Here is a 17,164-nt window from a genome sequence, read left to right on the forward strand (position 1 = left end):
GGTCATAGATAGCTTAGGAGAAGATAAAAAAAAAAAATCATTGTGGGATCATTTACAAGTAGGAGACAGGAAAAAGAAAATAGAGGAGAAACAATCTGAGGAGTTAATGAAAAGTAGTAAACTACCATATCACCTATTCAAGGCATAGAAAAGGTTATCAAGAAGTGGGTTTAGTATGGAATGCTAAAGTAAGTTTAAGAAAATAAAAACTGGGGGAAAAGGCCATTTGAAACTAAGAAATCATTAGTGAAATTCCGAAGATCAATTTATGTATAGTATGGTGTGATACAAAGCCACAGAACAAAAGGATAAATATCGAGCAAATAATCAGAAAGAAAAGGAAACAAATATAGAGTACTCTTAAGACATTTTGAAGAGGCAGGAAGAGATGAAATAGAGTTTTAAGAAAAGAGCTTGTTTGAAAAAACATATTTAAGAGAGATTTGAACTTGCTTATAGACCAAGGAAAATGATCCAACAGAAAGACACAAGTTAAAGTTTCAAGTATGTGTGTTGATGGGAGGAGGGGGCAAGGATTGATGGAGCAAGTTCTAGAACAGGGGAAAAATGCAATCAAGAAACCAAGAGGGGTCAACTAGCCTTTCATGGTAGTGAATTGCCGTACCTTGGAATGGTAAGAAGGGATATGTGGGAATGTGTATCAAATGTATTTAGTCCTTTCCTTAAATATGAGAAGAAGAAAGACAGTGGCAGGGCTGGTATTTGGGCCTGTGGAAAACAGAGACCCTTAGAGATTGCCACTATGGGAGGGTGTGATAGACAGTCAAACACTGAAGTTGGAGCTATTTGGCTTAGTCATAGCTTTCTGCACCCACCCTCATTAGCCCGGGTTCAGAGGTAGAAAAAACAGTTGATGTGACCTAAGGGTGGGGAGAGGGGAGCCATGGAGGCAGTGCCACAAGGTAACAAAGGTACACTTTCTGGAAGCACTGGAGGGTAAGGGTCATAGTATGTGCAGTGAGACAGAGCATCGCTGAAATGACCCACTCTGAGACCTAGTCAGAAGAAGAGGAAAAATGAGCTTGCAGGAAGGCTGATAGATTGATTGTAAGGGGGAGGAGTGGAAGGGCTAGAGTTTTCAGCACAAACAAAAAGCCAGCTTATGAAGGAAGCCTGAAAAGATGTGAAATAGAGAAAACACAAGAATTCAAAATTCATTTATTTGACAAATATCTATTGATCACTCACTGTGTGCCAGGCACTGTGCCAGGCACTGAGGATACAGCAGTGAATACCGTAGACATCAGACCTTCTTCAGGGAGCTTATGAACTTGCAAAGGGCAGAAGTGTTTATGTTGAATGGTCCAAGGTATGACAGTCTGTGGCTGGCTGAAGTGGGGTAGAGGTGAAACTAGGGTGGGATGGGTCATCAACATAGATTTGAAAGTCTGCAAGGTAGTGATAAGAAGACAATTAAAATCAGTGCTAACATCATCAAGAGCAGTGAAGGAATATCTTAGACCACCTGGCTTAATTTGACCTAAGTTTGGAAGGAGTTTAGTTTAGGACTGAGTGGAAGGATCTGATAAAGTAGCAAGATATTATAGGTTGGGAAGAACTGGAATTTGGTTAAATTGAAATGGAATTTAGGGATTGGTTGTCAAAGGGAGATGTGCATGTCTTCAGTCTGTTATTTTTAATTAGGAGGAGGTTGGAAAGCATGTTGGAGATGAATTTAGAGAAGTACGAACAAAGCAAGAAAAACAGCCCACAAAGTCTGTCTAAATTAGGAATACTTCACAGTGTTTGATGCTCACCTCCTAAGTGCCACTAAGAACAATTCTGAGAGGTGTAATCCAGCTGGAGGGCAGGTCAGAGCAAAGAGCTGTGGTGGAGGCCTCTACAGGTCAGACCTTGGGCCTGTGGTGCATCTCCTGGTAGCTCCTAATGATTCAGCTCCAGGTAAAAGTTGAAGAAAACATTGAATCTTTATGTCCCAACATTTCATTTGATTTGTTTTCATGGTATGGAGGTACTGATAGCCTCATTTAATCTGAAATTCAAGTTTATTATTTACTAATCTGCAGTTCAAGCTATATATTCTGTGTTATCTAAAGTACAGCAAAAATCATCTAATTTTGAATGTGAAAGTTTGCATTCAAAATAACACTGAAATTTTATTATGGGGCCTTGTAGCCTTGATTATTTGCTTTATAGACTTTCAATTTAGTTTTGGAGAGACCCAAATACTACAAGAAGGCATCTGCATTAAACATACATTCTTTACTGATTGATAAAGATATGGTACATTTTAAGAGAGTAAAACAAAATACCTAAGCTTTCAAAACAAAACAAAGTGATTATTCGTTTTGAAAATGAATTTCTACGTTTACAAAACCAGCCAACACATGCATTCCTGGTTTAACATTTCCATTTTTTAAAAAATTCTACAGATAGTATGTGTTTTTTCATAACTGACTAGTCTAACATCAGGTGGGCATGAACCTGGATTGATTCTATATTATTGTTTTAAATGAGAATGAATATATGTAGAAAGATCTAGAGCATGGCTTCCCAAACTCTAGCATGCATAACGATCACGTGGAGAGTTTGTTAAAACACAAACTTCTTTGGCTCTCCTAGGGATGCCAACTAAAGAAGGCTCAGTCAGACCCCAAAATCTGCATTTCTAGCCAAGCTCCCAGGTGATGCTTATCGTGGTACCACTGATACCGAGGCTGGGGAAACACACTTTGAGTAGCCCAGACAATTCCCTTGCAAATGAGACCAAACCTGTACATTTCAAATACACTTTAAAGATTTACCTGGCTTGTCTAGATGACCAAGTAGACTTAACTGTTAATTTGTGCAGATGCCACTTGCATGTGTGCTTGCAAACCCAGAGGGCACCATGGAAGGGGCTGAGAGAGAAACTAGACAAGATATATTGGGGAAGTATTGGGATTAACCTAAATGCGAAGGAAACTATGGGAGGGGTTAGTCCAGGATAGGTAAAGAAAGGGAAGAGAATAAACCCAAATTCACATAGATTTATCACCCCCTCCGAATTTATTAGTGTAAAGTGTTACTTCAGAATCATGAATTCCTCTTCAACTTTTGTTCCTCTATTATCCCAAACTTTTTTAAAGTGTCAGAAAACTAGAATAATTTAGAAAAGACCCTGTTTCCTGTCGTTATCTCTCTGTTGCAATCACTTTTTAGTGCCGCCAGTTATCCAGGGAGCAGACAGCGATCTCCCTGAAGAGGTCACCGTACTGGTGAACAAGAGCATGCTGGTGGAGTGTTTATCCAGTGGCAGCCCCACGCCGAGAAATTCCTGGCAAAAAGATGGGCAGTTCTTGCTAGAAGATGAGCATCATAAATTTCTATCTAATGGAAGAATTCTGCAGGTAAAAGTAAAAAATCTAATTTAAAAATAGCTATTTGACTTTGTATTTTATAATAATTGTCTTTTTTGCTTTTAAAAGTAGTTTGTCTTGGTTTATAAATATTGGCAAAAATAACTAATCATAAAAAGGATATATAAAATAAAATTCTTCTTACTCATTCTTTTCTCACTATCAAAGGTAACCACCGTTAAGTTTTGTGTGAATTCTTCCAGAGATTATCTGTACATTCAGCACACCACACACACACACACACACACACACACACACACACACACACACACACACACACACCCCTAAATTTACTACAATATGGCCTCTGTGATAAAAACCAAATTATTACAATTCTTTCCATTGCAGATTTCTGATGATTGAATTCTAGATGGTTTAAGATTCCCTGTAGATTAAAATTTGTCCTCTATTGGCAAAGAATTGATAATAAATAATAATGGAAACCACATAAATATCCTGAGTTGTTGTTCACTAATGGGCATGTCTATATTTTTCTTTTCAAGGGTCTTAAAAGGAAGATAGGCACTTGTAGAAATAACACCAACTCTTTTGTTAGGATGCAACTTAAGAAATTATTTCCCAAACATGAATGATGTTATATAGGCCCAAGAATCTAATCGTCAGTGTATCCAACACAGGACCTATTCCATGGAGTTCTTTATTAAAAAAAAAAAAAAAGTATGAGTTTCACTGCTTGTAAATAACCTTTAATTCTCAAAGTATCTTCTGAACACCATGACTGTTTCTTTTTGATGCTCATACAACCTCTATCTAAATACTTAAATATTTCTGTTGGCTAGGGCCAAAAGATATATAGATGGATAGAAATTTCTGTATAATAAAAAAAAAAGAAAATATAACTGCTATATTAACTAACTCTTGCTACATAAAATAAACCACTCCAAACAACTTAAAACAATAAGCATTTATTTAGCTCACAAGCTTTCTGGTTGGCTGGGTGATTCTTCTGGTCTCGGCAAGGCTTACTCAAGTGTCTGCATGCTGTGGACTGAATCCGTGGCTCTGCTGATCTTGGCTGGGCTCTTGTACGTATCTGGGACCTCAGCTGCAATAACGAGGCTGACTCTTCCCACATGATCTCTCACCCTCCAGCAGGTTAGTCCTGGTTTCCTCACACAGTGGTGGTGGCAGGGTGCACATGGTCTAGGTTTGAAATGGAAGACTGTCACACCCATCACACTCTATTGGTCAAAGCCGGTCACAAGGCCAACACAAATTCTACATCTTTACTCCACTCCCCGATGGGAGAAGATTCACAGTCACACTGCCAGGGATGTAGATAGGAAAGTGGGAGAATGATTTGGGGCTTTTCATAGCCAATATACAAGTATGTATACATTTGCCTTTTCTGATTAGGAATCTTTATAAATATTTATTTGATTGACCTGACTAATAAAAACCAGCATCAGCACTATTATGTATAAAATTTTTTTCCTATGCTGATCTGGCATTAGCTAGAAAGAGTATGTTTTGTTTATTCTCAAAAATTGACAAGTTGCTTTATAAAAAAATTTCAGTTGGAATTTCTTCATTTTTTTCCTTAGATTCTAAACACTCAAATAACAGATATCGGCAGGTATGTGTGTATTGCTGAGAACACAGCTGGAAGTGCCAAAAAATATTTTAACCTCAATGTTCATGGTAAGAGCTCAGTTCCAAAAACATCTGTTAGAGTATGCTTGGAAAAGCAGGAAACTGTATTTTAGATTATGTAGGCTTATTTTGCATTTTTTAACTTGAACAATGTGTGGAGCCTGCATTCATTCAACCTTTCCCCTTCTTTCTTTCTACCACAGCTGGTGCGATTTATAAAGTACAAATCTTTTAGGGAGTCTGTTTTTATATTATTTCAGTCCCTTAAGAAAAAATAGTTACTCCTACATATTTAAAAGTAAAAAAAAAAAAAAAAAAAATCACAATTTGAAATCCCAAAGATTACAAGTTTATATCAAGTTAGAACCAAATGTAGCTCTTCTACCCATAAAAAGTTACCCACTGGGCCTGCTTGGAACCAGTTTCTGTCCTCAATTGTAGAATTCATGTTGAGTTACACCCTCTGGTACGTAATATACTTCCTGAAGATGAAAAAGTAACTTTATAGAGTTAAATAATTCCTGAAAACCATCAGTACACCTAATTTATTTATTAGATTCTAAGTTCTCAATAAATGCTAGACACTCCATAAATACTAAGTTTTTGCTAAAAAAGCAGTTAGATGTCTGCCATAAATAGTTTTATTTTCATCATGCACAGCTGCTTCCAGAATATTGGAAATGCTGAACAATTATTATAAAAGATTTTCTTTAAACACGTGATTCATATACAAAATTCTAGCTCATTTTGGAAATAGCTGAAATTTGACATTAGTGAAAAATTTCTTCCTTCAAAAGACTTTTATTTAGCATAATGGATATTCTTTTTTGGTGTGATACGTAGGGAGTATTGATGTCTAGCAATGTTTGGTGTTTGTGTAACAGATATTTGAAGCACTCTTATCTTTTTTTATTCCCAGTGCTTAGCAAGTTTTTTTTGAGTAAATCTGACCAAAATAGAAGAAATGTGTTATGAATTCCCCGGAAGAATAAATTAAACAAATATAATCATTGTGAAAGTATACTGTACTAATCTAAGTAATCTAAAGTAATCTGTAATCTAATTTGTAATCTAATCTGTAAAGTAAAGTAGAATAAATGTTGAAACTTAAAAATGTTGATCATTTTTCCTGATTCCACAAGGCAGAATTAATTTTTCCTCCTTTATGTGATCAAAAGCATCTTGTAAATACCCCAGTTTTAGCAGTTACATATGCTACCTTGTTATCTTTATACGTCTGTATCTTCACCTCTACCCCATAACTTTATTATAAATGCTGTAGGCAAATGGTCATTTCGTACGGACCTTGGTCTTCCTAAACCTAGCCTAGAGTCATGGTAGTTGCTAAATAAATATTTGTTGTTCCTTTATTATATTTCCTTCATATCCATTTCCTCTTTGTAATGCATAGGAAAAACACCTGAAGTAGGAGCCTTGTGTGACTTGAGAGGCAGAAGCCACTCGTGTTTACTATTGAGAATTGGAGTTCAGGAGGGGGGGTTTCTCTTTTACTGGTTGACAGTGTCTTGAGCTCCTGCCTGCAGCCAGGAACCCATACTTAAATATTGGAAAATTCATGTGGGGGAGAAACAATTTAAATTGTTTTCACTTAAAACCACACCATTTGTTATCTCCCTGTACAATATCACTTGTTTCTTTTGGACCCTAACCTTCAGTCTGTGGACCTCCCAGTTTTTTTTCAACCCTCTGTGTCTTTACTTGCCTTCACATCCAGTTTAACTTTCATGGACCAGCACATCAATCACTTCTCTTAGCCCACGCCTTCTCAGCGCTCTTGCTCAATAAAGGCTCAACTCTGCATGTAACAACACAACACACTGACTGCTTGATACCGACCAGGTGCTGTGCCAGGTGTTTTATATATGTTATTTTTACTTAATTATCTCAATAACCCCAGGTGGTTGGTACTATTTTATACCTCTTTTACAGATAAAAAAGCTGAGGCTCAGTGAGATTCAGTAACACGCCCAAAGTTACACAGCTGGCAAATACAGAACCAGGATTTTAGCTCAGGTAGTCTGATTCCAGAGGCTTTAAACTTAGCTGCTTTTCTGTATTACCTCTCACTGAATTCCATACCTGCACCTACGTAGCTAACTACGGCTAGAGGAACTCTTGGTGTCAGGAATATTGGTGTTATGATAAATTCATAGATCCCGCTTGAAATGAGCCCATTATACTGCCTCTTCATGGCTCTACTCCATAGTGACTCATACCTTCTTGAATGTCAGGTGGCCCCTGTCTTAGCTCAGGCAGCCATTAACAAAATACCAGAGACTGCACGGCTTAAACAATAGGAGTTTATTTTCTCACCATTCTGGAGGCTGGAAAGTCCAAGATCAAGGTTCCAGCAGGGTTCAATTTCTGGTGAAGGCTCTTTCTCGCTTGCAGATGGCCACTTTGTCCTCACAAGGCCTTTCCACTGAGCACGCATGGACAGAGAAAGCAAGGAAGCTCTCAGGTGTCTCTTTTTATAAAGACAATAATCCTGTAGGATCAGGGCCCCATCTTTATGACCTCATTTATCTTTCGTTACTTCCTTAAAGGCCCCATCTTCAAATACAACCACACTGAGAGGGCTTTAGTATATGAATTTTGGGGGGACACAAACATTCAGTCAATCACAGTCGCCTCTCACTTTTCACTCAGTCAGTGCCCTTACCTCCTGTTTTACAGGGAAAAGAGAAGGTATATGGCTGAAACCACTTCAAATTCCTACCATCAAAATGAGAATATTAGCTGCATGTGATGCTGCCATTTCTTCCTTCCGTTACAACACAAGATGGGAGCATTCCTCTACCTTCTAAAGACTGACTTGACTCTACATCCCTGGCGACCGCCTCCTCAAAAATCTCACAATCTCCTCTCTTCCTCTCCAGTATTGAAATTCACACTTTTACTGGCTCCTTCCCAAGAGCACTTAAATTTACTCGTCTCTTGCCTCTTAAAACAAAACCAAAAACACAAACAAAAAAAACCCAAAACAACTCTCCCTTAGACCTAGTCTTTCTCTTCAGCGGCCTCCTTCTCTTTTTTCCCCATTTCAAAGCAACCTTCTCTAACAGCCATTTGTATTTACTGTCTCCTTTTCCTCACTCCTCCCACCACTGCTCACCGGATTTCACCCCAACTCCAATGAAACTGCTCACTGAATTCATGAAATGACATCAGAAGTCCAACAGGCATTTTCAGGCTTTATCTTTCTTACTTCTGAGCATTCAACATTCTTGAGCATTTGACTATCTTTTTCAAAAATTCTCTTCCTTTGGCTTTTGTGATGCCCACACCCCTTATTGATATCTTGCCTTTCCAGTCTCGCATTCCCAGTTGTCTTTGCCAGTTCCTCCTTCTCTACTTGACTATTACACTTTAGTTTTCCAAGCTCTAGACTTTATTCTTCCCACTCTTTTCCTATGTGATCTCATGAATTCCCAAATTTCAGATACCATCTATGAGCAAAATAGTTTCCAAATTTTTATTTTCAGCCAGGGCCACCTGAGGAACTCTAGACTCTTCTGTTCAAATATGTACTTCTTTTTTTTTTTTAATTTATTTATTATTTTTTTATATTTATTTTTGGCTGCGTTGGGTCTTCATTGCTGCGCGGGGGCTTTCTCTAGTTGCGGTGAGCGGGGGTGACTCTTCATTGCGGTGCACGGGCTTCTCATTGCAGTGGCTTCTCTTGTTGTGGAGCACGGGCTCTAGGCACGCGGGCTTCAGTAGTTGTGGCGTACAGGCTCAGTAGTTGTGGCTCGTGGGTTCCAGAGCACAGGCTCAGTAGTTTGCCACACGGGCTTAGTTGCTCCGCGGCATGTGGGATCTTCCCAGACCAGGGCTCGAACCCGTGTCTCCTGCATTGGCAAGCGGATTCTTAACCACTGTGCCACCAGGGAAGTCCTGTACTTCTTATTGACACAAATGCCTAATAGTCACTCTAAGACCATGTGTATATAACTGAGCTCATTACCTTTTCCCAAAAATGTGTTCCTCCTCCAGGGATCTCTGTCTCAGTAAACGGAATCACCATCTTCGCATTGTTTGAGCCAATAAAATGAATGTCATCCTTGATTCCTCCTCCTCCTTAAACCTCACCCCCAAAGCATTGAGTCCTAAATATTCTACCTACATAATATTCTGGATCCACTCACTTTCCTGTCCTTTCTGACACCATCCTAGGCATAGCACTATCATCTTTTGCACTTATTACAGCAATAATCTCCTAACTGGTCTTTCTGAGTCCCTTCTAGCCTTCTCTCCAGTTCCCTCCACTGTGGCCAGATTGATACCTTTTAAGCTAATTTTTGAGTAAACCACTCTTCTGCTTTCCTTTCCTTAGGCTGTTATTTCAGCATTCTAATGATGCCCAGAAGACCCTCTAGGATTTTATACTATTTAGTCCTTTAATCTTTGCCTTCTCCACCTTACTCCCCAGCAGCCTTGCTCTTCAGACTCTGACCATGCCAACCTTCTGGTGCCATGTTCTTTTCCCCATTTGGGCCTTTGTATGTGCCATGCCTTCTTTCTGAAAGACACATCCATTATCTGTCTTCCGCTTAGCTTATTCCTGGTCATACTTCAGCATCTTTTTTAATGTCACTTCTTCCTCCTGACCCCCAAACTAGGTTATTTCCCTGTTGTCACCCTACTCTTCTGATTGACACTCACACTCATCACACTTGTAATTACTAGGCAGTATCGGACAATGGCTAAGAACAGGGCTCTAGAGCCAGACAGCAGTCTTCCAGTTTCTTCCAGTATCTAACTGTGAAACCTTAGGCAAGATGCTAACCTTTCTCTGTCTCAGCTTGCTCATCTATAATAAATAAGAGGATAAGAACTGTATCTAACACATAAGGTTTCTGAGCCTCCAATGAAATGGTATACATGAAGCGTTTAGTTCACTGCCTGGCACAGCATAACCACTCAAAAAATGTTAGCTGTTATTTTTTGTTCAATGTCTGTCGCTATCACCAAATTATTAATTCTTTATAGATATTATCTATTGCATTTTTCATATTGTATCAGCACTTAGCACATCTGAAATACAGTAGGTATTTAATAAATATTTGATAAATGAGTGAATGAATGAATATGAAAATTGGTGGATAAAAAAACCATGTAGAGTAAAATTTAAAAAGCAATTTTGCCTTTTGATCTTTTGCTTTTGTTTTTGATGCTATTTGAAGACCTCAGTCTTAATATAAAAGAGTATAATGTAACATAGAGAGTATAACATAATAATAGAGTGTTACATTAGTTGTGTTCTTTACTTCATGTCTTACTATCTTCATTGGCCTGAGCAAAACCCACCTCTGCCTTTATTTATTAATGTTTTCATTCATTAATGTATTCACTCATTTTTATGCTCATTCCTCGCTCCTATTCCCACCCCCCACATAGAAACCATTCAAATATGTATGATGTTATTCCTTCCACATGCATGTGTTCTTGTAAAAAAATCTATTATTTCATCTGCATGTGTTTTAACATGCATAATTGGCATTGCATTATTAATCTTATGCTTTTTTACTCCACTTTTTCTCTGTACTGCTTTTGCTTTTGGAATTCTTTTTTGGTTTTGAACAATAAGCCATTGTATTGCTTATTTCTTAAATTTTCTGCTTATCTTGAAAGTCAGTGATTTACATTGTTGAAATAACCTGTATAATTTATTGATAGATACCCTAAAATAACAGGTCTACTCTATTATTTCTATAAGCAAGAAAATAAAAACTTTAAGGATATAATATTAAAGACAAGAATATTCAAATGTATTTAATAAAAAGCAGTATTAGGTGTGTGTACCTTGACAAAACCATCTTAGAAACTGGCAACTACATTTTACAAATAAAATGCAGAATAATTCTGTCTGAAAATTCTAGTATTGTTTCAATTGGGAAAAACAAAACTGATGGACATGAGTTTGATGAAGGCATTAGGGAATTCTAAGAAGAAAGGTAAATAATTAACAGTATCATTAACTCAGTGCTTTAGCAGAGTACAGTGGTTGGGCTTATATTAATAAATTGGAATATGTATTACTGATAATATCACTTTTCACTTTTAATATGTTTACTATTAATACCAATATATTTCACTCTTAATATATTTACTATTATAGTTCCTCCAAGTGTCATTGGTCCTAACCCTGAAAATCTCACTGTTGTGGTGAACAATTTCATCTCTTTGACCTGTGAGGTCTCCGGTTTTCCACCTCCTGATCTCAGCTGGCTCAAGAATGAACAGCCTATCAAGCTAAATACAAATGCTCTCATTGTGCCCGGTAAGGAACTTAGAACTCTTTATGAAGTGGGCAACACTTTCTCATTTTTCTTTATTTTTAATACAAATGGCATTTCAACTTAGTCTCTTTCCAAACTTTTGTCTTGCTGCATTTATTTGTTCACATTAAATGCCTCTCTTTAGCCATTTGGGGCCATTAGGATAAGACTGTAAAGACTTTATGATTTCAGTGGGAATGTACAGTAACAAGGTCTACTTCAAGAAATTATGAAATTTAGGAACAGAACTGCATAGCAATTACTTGGGGGTGATAGACTAGTAAATAGCGCTTTCATTGGGTAAAATCACTGGTTGTTTTCAATCGATCCTAAAGCTCCTTGAGGATAGATTAATATCAGTAGATAGACTAACAGACGGACAGCCACTTCTGCACTGTGGGGGATTTAAACCCAGAAATACTTGTTGACATATACTGACTATAGTACAATTATGGTTTGCTCACTAGAATCTATATGAAACAGTTCGATTATCCATGTTTGGTTACTGGAGAGAAAATTTTATTAATTTCTTCTTTTATAAGGAAGTAGAATAAATAGTAATGAAAGGATCAAAGGAAACTGATTAAATTCTTTCATTTTATATATGAAATGCTTCTATATGTTTCTATCTATGCTTAGATTTTCCTCTAAGGGTAAGGATATATTTTGCTATTTATCTTATTGATAAGGTAGTTATTACAACAACCTCTGTACCAAACTTCAGTTTGCATTGTATTTGCCCACAGGTGGTCGAACTTTACAAATTATCCGGGCCAAGGTATCTGATGGTGGTGAATACACTTGTATAGCTATCAACCAAGCTGGTGAAAGCAAGAAAAAAGTTTCCCTGACTGTTTATGGTTTGCTTATACTTTTTTCATAAGATTTTTTCATTTTTAAACTGGTATCAGATATTTTCTATCTGAGCATTCTATGAAAAAAAAATCCTCTGTTCTTATTTTCTTCCTTCAGTGCCCCCAAGCATTAAAGATCATGGCAGCGAATCTCTTTCTGTAGTTAATGTAAGAGAGGGCACCTCAGTGTCATTGGAGTGTGAATCGAATGCTGTCCCACCTCCAGTCATCACCTGGTATAAGAATGGGCGGATGCTAACAGAGTCTACTCAGCTGGAGATTTTGGCCGATGGACAAATGCTGCACATCACGAAAGCTGAGGTGCATCTTTTATTCTTGTTTGTGTGCCATGACTCCTTGGTGGGATTATGGAAGGGAGAATTGGAAGTTGCATATTCCCCTTACTACAGTGAAAAATTATTTCCATTTAAAAAATAACATCATCAATGCCATTATCCTCATTTTTCATTTTAAAAAAAGCAGGATTGTAGAAGGCAATTAGGACTGGGGCATTTAAGCATAAAGATGACTGATGATTTAATCTACACTCGAACGGTGTGATTGGTCATCTATAACTTAATGGAGCACATACAATAGTATCTTTTTCTTTTAGGTATCTGACACAGGCCAGTATGTATGTAGAGCTATAAATGTAGCAGGACGGGATGATAAAAATTTCCACCTCAATGTATATGGTGAGCATCTGCCTCTAATATAAGTCTTTTTCCCCCAGATATGCAAATGAAAGAAAGTATCCTGAATTAACTTAATGAGGACACATGATTTTCTTCTGTCTTTTTACAGTGCCACCCAGTATTGAAGGGCCTGAAAAAGAAGTCATTGTGGAGACAATCAGCAATCCTGTGACTTTAACATGTGATGCCACTGGAATCCCACCTCCCATGATAGCATGGTTAAAGAACCACAAACCCATAGGTAATGTAGCTGTGCATTTTTTTATAACTGTTTTCTTTTGCTCTTGATTCACTAGGTTAATAAACTAGCACATTTTCAGTATTATGCACATAGTTGTGTTTAGTTCATAAAGCCTAATGTATTGTAATATAAACTTACAAAAGGATTCTTTTTTTTTTAATTTTTATTTTTGGCTGCGTTGGGTCTTTGTTGCTGCGCGCGGGCTTTTCTCTAGTTGCGGTGAGCGGGGGCTACTCTTTGTTGCGGTGCGCGGGCTTCTCAGTGTGCTGGCTTCTCTTGTTGTGGAGCATGGGCTCTAGGCGCGCGGGCTTCAGTAGTTGTGGCTCGCGGGCTCTAGAGCACAGGCTCAGTAGTTCTGGCACAGGCTTAGTTGCTCCGCGGCCTGTGGGATCTTCCCAGACCAGGGCTCAAACCCGTGTCCCCTGCATTGGCAGGCAGATTCTTAACCACTGCACCACGAGGGAAGCCCTACAAAAGGATTCTTCATTTTACAGAGATTTTTCTCCTTTCCATTTTCAAAAAAAGGCTGTCCTTTAAAATCAAAGTACAAGGGAAAAACTTCAAAAAATACATTTGTCACATAAAGTAAGACATTTTTACAGTGACTTGTAGAGATGTTAACATAAAAGCTTTTTTATGTTTTGTTTTGCTTTGTTTCTACCTCAAGAAAATTCTGACTCACTTGAAGTTCATATTTTGTCGGGAGGTAGCAAACTCCAAATTGCCCGGTCTCAGCATTCAGACAGTGGAAACTATACCTGTATTGCATCAAATATGGAGGGAAAAGCACAGAAAAATTACATTCTTTCAATTCAAGGTATGTGTGGTACACTCTGATCTGTCTTCAGTTTCTTTATTACATTCTGTCTATAGTACAAAATAAGAGTACATCTAAATAGATCATTTATGATGGATTCAAAATATCTCTTTTTTGCATGTTTTGGGTATTTTATTTCTTTTCCAATTTATTGAGATATAAGTGATATAAAGAACCGTATAATTTAGGGTGCACAGCATAATGATTTGACTTACAAAACATCATTAGATAAACAAAAAATACTGTCAATTTTCTGTCCTACATTTGCCAGTAGATAGTATTTTCATGAAAATGGACATAAATGTGGAGAAAAGAATAGTAGAAATTTCAAAATCTGTTTTTTTTTCATGTTTCCTGAAATGTTTACCTTCCTATAGTATATATTCTATTGAATTACTTGTTTATTTAAAACTGGAATAACTTATTTTGATGCTAAGCCTATAGGTCTCTTCCTATTTATATAGATAAGTAAGATTTATCTCATGAAGAGATTAAATATGTTCTAATTGCTGGCCAAGGATTAGGTGAGCTTAAATAATCATGAATCTTATACTATTTTGGTTTGAGAATAAGGAGCATTGATTCATCCAAGAAATATTTAATTAACATCTACTATGTTCCAGCATAGAATTGAGCACTGCAGGGAGAACTTGCATCCTTTTGATTTTCAGCAAACCTTTGGGGTATTACTTTTGGCCTAATGTTTAAATTGAAATGGAAGTCTAACTTGAAACTAAGTTGAAATGCTTGCTTTTTCCAATTTTATTATAGTTACTGAAAAGAATTTCTCGTCAGTTATAAATGCAATTGTGAATATGTGTTATCTACCTGTTGCATGCTCTGTTAAAGCTAACTCCAGAAAATTGAAATTTTTTTCCCAGTTTTATTGAGATATAATTGACATATAACACTGTATTAGTTTAAGGTGTGCAACATAATGACTTGATATATGTATATATTGCAAAGTGATCACAATAAGATTAGTTAAAACCCACCTGAAATTAAAGAAAAACTGAAATTAAAGAAAAATTAAGATGTTGATGAGTAACAGTGGTTTCTCCTATTAGTGATGCTTTAAGATTTCAGAAGTAAAAAGGGAAAAACTGCTATTCAGAGATTCAGTGTCAGAAATTGCATGTTTAATTATGTTTAATGCACTAATAATAAGAGGTGCCAATCATGGGGTATGTGGTGTGACCAAACATTTTGCCAGACTTTTTATATATGCTATTATGTCTTAGGACTAGAAATTGTATATACACATAGGGCCTAGTCTGTGTTTTTCCTATATTATATACTTGTTATAGGATGTCTCATTTACATTCTTGATTCAACTTCTAAGTTGTACAAATTTGATATTATCATCTTCTGGACGACTAAAATGAGATTTGGAGATATTATATAGCAATGTGCTGGTAAATGTTTAACAGTTGACTCTGCAGACAAAAAGGTCTTGATTTGTAACCAATCGTTTGTCAGTTTCTATGGTGTAAGTATTCCCACAGTGGCCCATTTCAAGGTACGAATATGATGGCACCGAACATGGAGTAGGAAAGATGTGCAAAATTGGCTCTGGTGTGAGCTGCCTCCAGCACACCACTATAATTATTTAGAAAGAATTAAAATGTGTTTCTGTCTTATACTACTGTCAATATTTTTATTACACATTATTTCTTTTTTTAAAATCAATATTTCTTTTTGTTGAAGTATAGTTGATTTACAATGTTGTGTTAATTTCTGCTCTACAGCAAAGTGATTCAGGTATACATCTATATACATTCATTTTTTTTAAATATTCTTTTCCATTATGGTTTATCATAGGATATTGAATATAGTTCTCTGTGCTATACAGTAGGACCTTGTTGTTTATCCATTCTATAATATATATAAAAGCTTACATCTGCTAACCCCAGCAAGCCACTCCATCCCTCCCCCAACCCCCTCCTCCTTGGCAACCACCAGTCTCTTCTCTATGTCTGTGATTCTGTTCCTGTTTCATAGATAGGTTCATTTGTGTCATATTTTAGATTCCACATATAAGTGATATCATATGGTATTTGTCTTTCTGACTTACTTCACTTAGTATGATAATCTATGGTTGCATCCATGTTGCTGCAAATGGCATTATTTCATTCTTTTTTATGGCTGAGCAGTATTCCATTATATATATGTACCACATCTTCTTTAGGTTGTTTCCATGTCTTGGCTATTGTGAATTGTGCTGCTATGAACATAGGGATGCATGTATCTTTTTTTTTAATATAATTTTTTTTTTTTAAATTTTTGGTTGCATTGGGTCTTCATTGCTGCACGCGGGCTTTCTCAACTTGTGATGAGCACGGGCTACTCTTCGTTGTGGTGCTCAGGCTTCTCATTGCAGCGGCTTCTCTTGTTGCAGAGCATGGGCTCTAGGCGCGTGGACTTCAGTAGTTGCAGCACGCAGGCTCAGTGGTTGTGGCGCACAAGCTCAACAGTCATGGCTAGCGGGCTCTAGAGCGCAGGCTCAGTAGTTGTGGCGCACGGGCTTAGGTGCTCTGCGGCATGTGGGATCTTCCCAGACCAGGAATCGAACCCGTGTCCCCGGCATTGGCAGACAGATTCTTAACCACTGCGCCACCAGGGAAGTCCTGCATGTATCTTTCTGAATTATAGTTTTGTCTAGATATATGCCCAGTAGTGGGATTTCTGGATCATATGGTAATTCTATTTTTAGTTTTCTGAGGAACCTCCATACTGTTCTCCATAGTGGCTTCACCAATTTACATTTCCACCAACAGTGTAGGAGGGTTCCCTTTTCTCCACACCCTCTCTAGCATTTGTTATTTGTAGACTTTTTGATGATGGCCATTCTGACTGGTGTGAGGTGATACCTCATTGTAGTTTTGATTTGCATTTCTCTAATAATTAGTGATGTTGAATATCTGGTTCATATGCCTGTTGGCCATCTGTATGTCTTCTTTGGAGAAATGTCTGTTTAGGTCTTCTGCCCATTTTTCAATTGGGTTGCTTGTTTTTTTGTTGTTGAGTTGTATGTACATGTTATTTCTTTTTTTTAAATTAATTTTTATTGGAGTATAGTTGCTTTACAGTACTGTGTTACTTTCTACTGTACAGTAAAGTAAATCAGCTATACGTATACAAATATCCCCTCTTTTTTGGATTTCCTTCCCATTTAGGTCACCACAGAGCACTGAGTAGAGTTCCCTGAGCTATACAGTAGGTTCTCATTAGTTATCTATTTTATACATAGTATCAGTAGTT

At 37.2% G+C, this 17,164-nt stretch overlaps 1 protein-coding gene across 3 annotated transcripts in view; it reads left to right on the forward strand.

The window, feature by feature from the left end:
• The window catches only part of HMCN1 (hemicentin 1), a 506,773-nt gene that overhangs the window by 372,826 nt on the left and 116,783 nt on the right, over positions 1 to 17,164 (forward strand). For all 3 annotated transcript variants that reach the window (XM_036867831.1, XM_036867840.1, XM_036867846.1), the window contains exons 56-63: positions 3,184 to 3,371; positions 4,946 to 5,042; positions 11,137 to 11,298; positions 12,043 to 12,156; positions 12,269 to 12,471; positions 12,764 to 12,845; positions 12,955 to 13,086; positions 13,754 to 13,903. In XM_036867831.1, coding sequence (XP_036723726.1) covers positions 3,184 to 3,371; positions 4,946 to 5,042; positions 11,137 to 11,298; positions 12,043 to 12,156; positions 12,269 to 12,471; positions 12,764 to 12,845; positions 12,955 to 13,086; positions 13,754 to 13,903 — 1,128 coding nt within the window. The remainder of the gene's footprint in view (positions 1 to 3,183; positions 3,372 to 4,945; positions 5,043 to 11,136; positions 11,299 to 12,042; positions 12,157 to 12,268; positions 12,472 to 12,763; positions 12,846 to 12,954; positions 13,087 to 13,753; positions 13,904 to 17,164) is intronic.

This window comes from Balaenoptera musculus, chromosome 1 (assembly GCF_009873245.2).
Source record: "Balaenoptera musculus isolate JJ_BM4_2016_0621 chromosome 1, mBalMus1.pri.v3, whole genome shotgun sequence".
Lineage (NCBI taxonomy): Eukaryota > Metazoa > Chordata > Mammalia > Artiodactyla > Balaenopteridae > Balaenoptera > Balaenoptera musculus.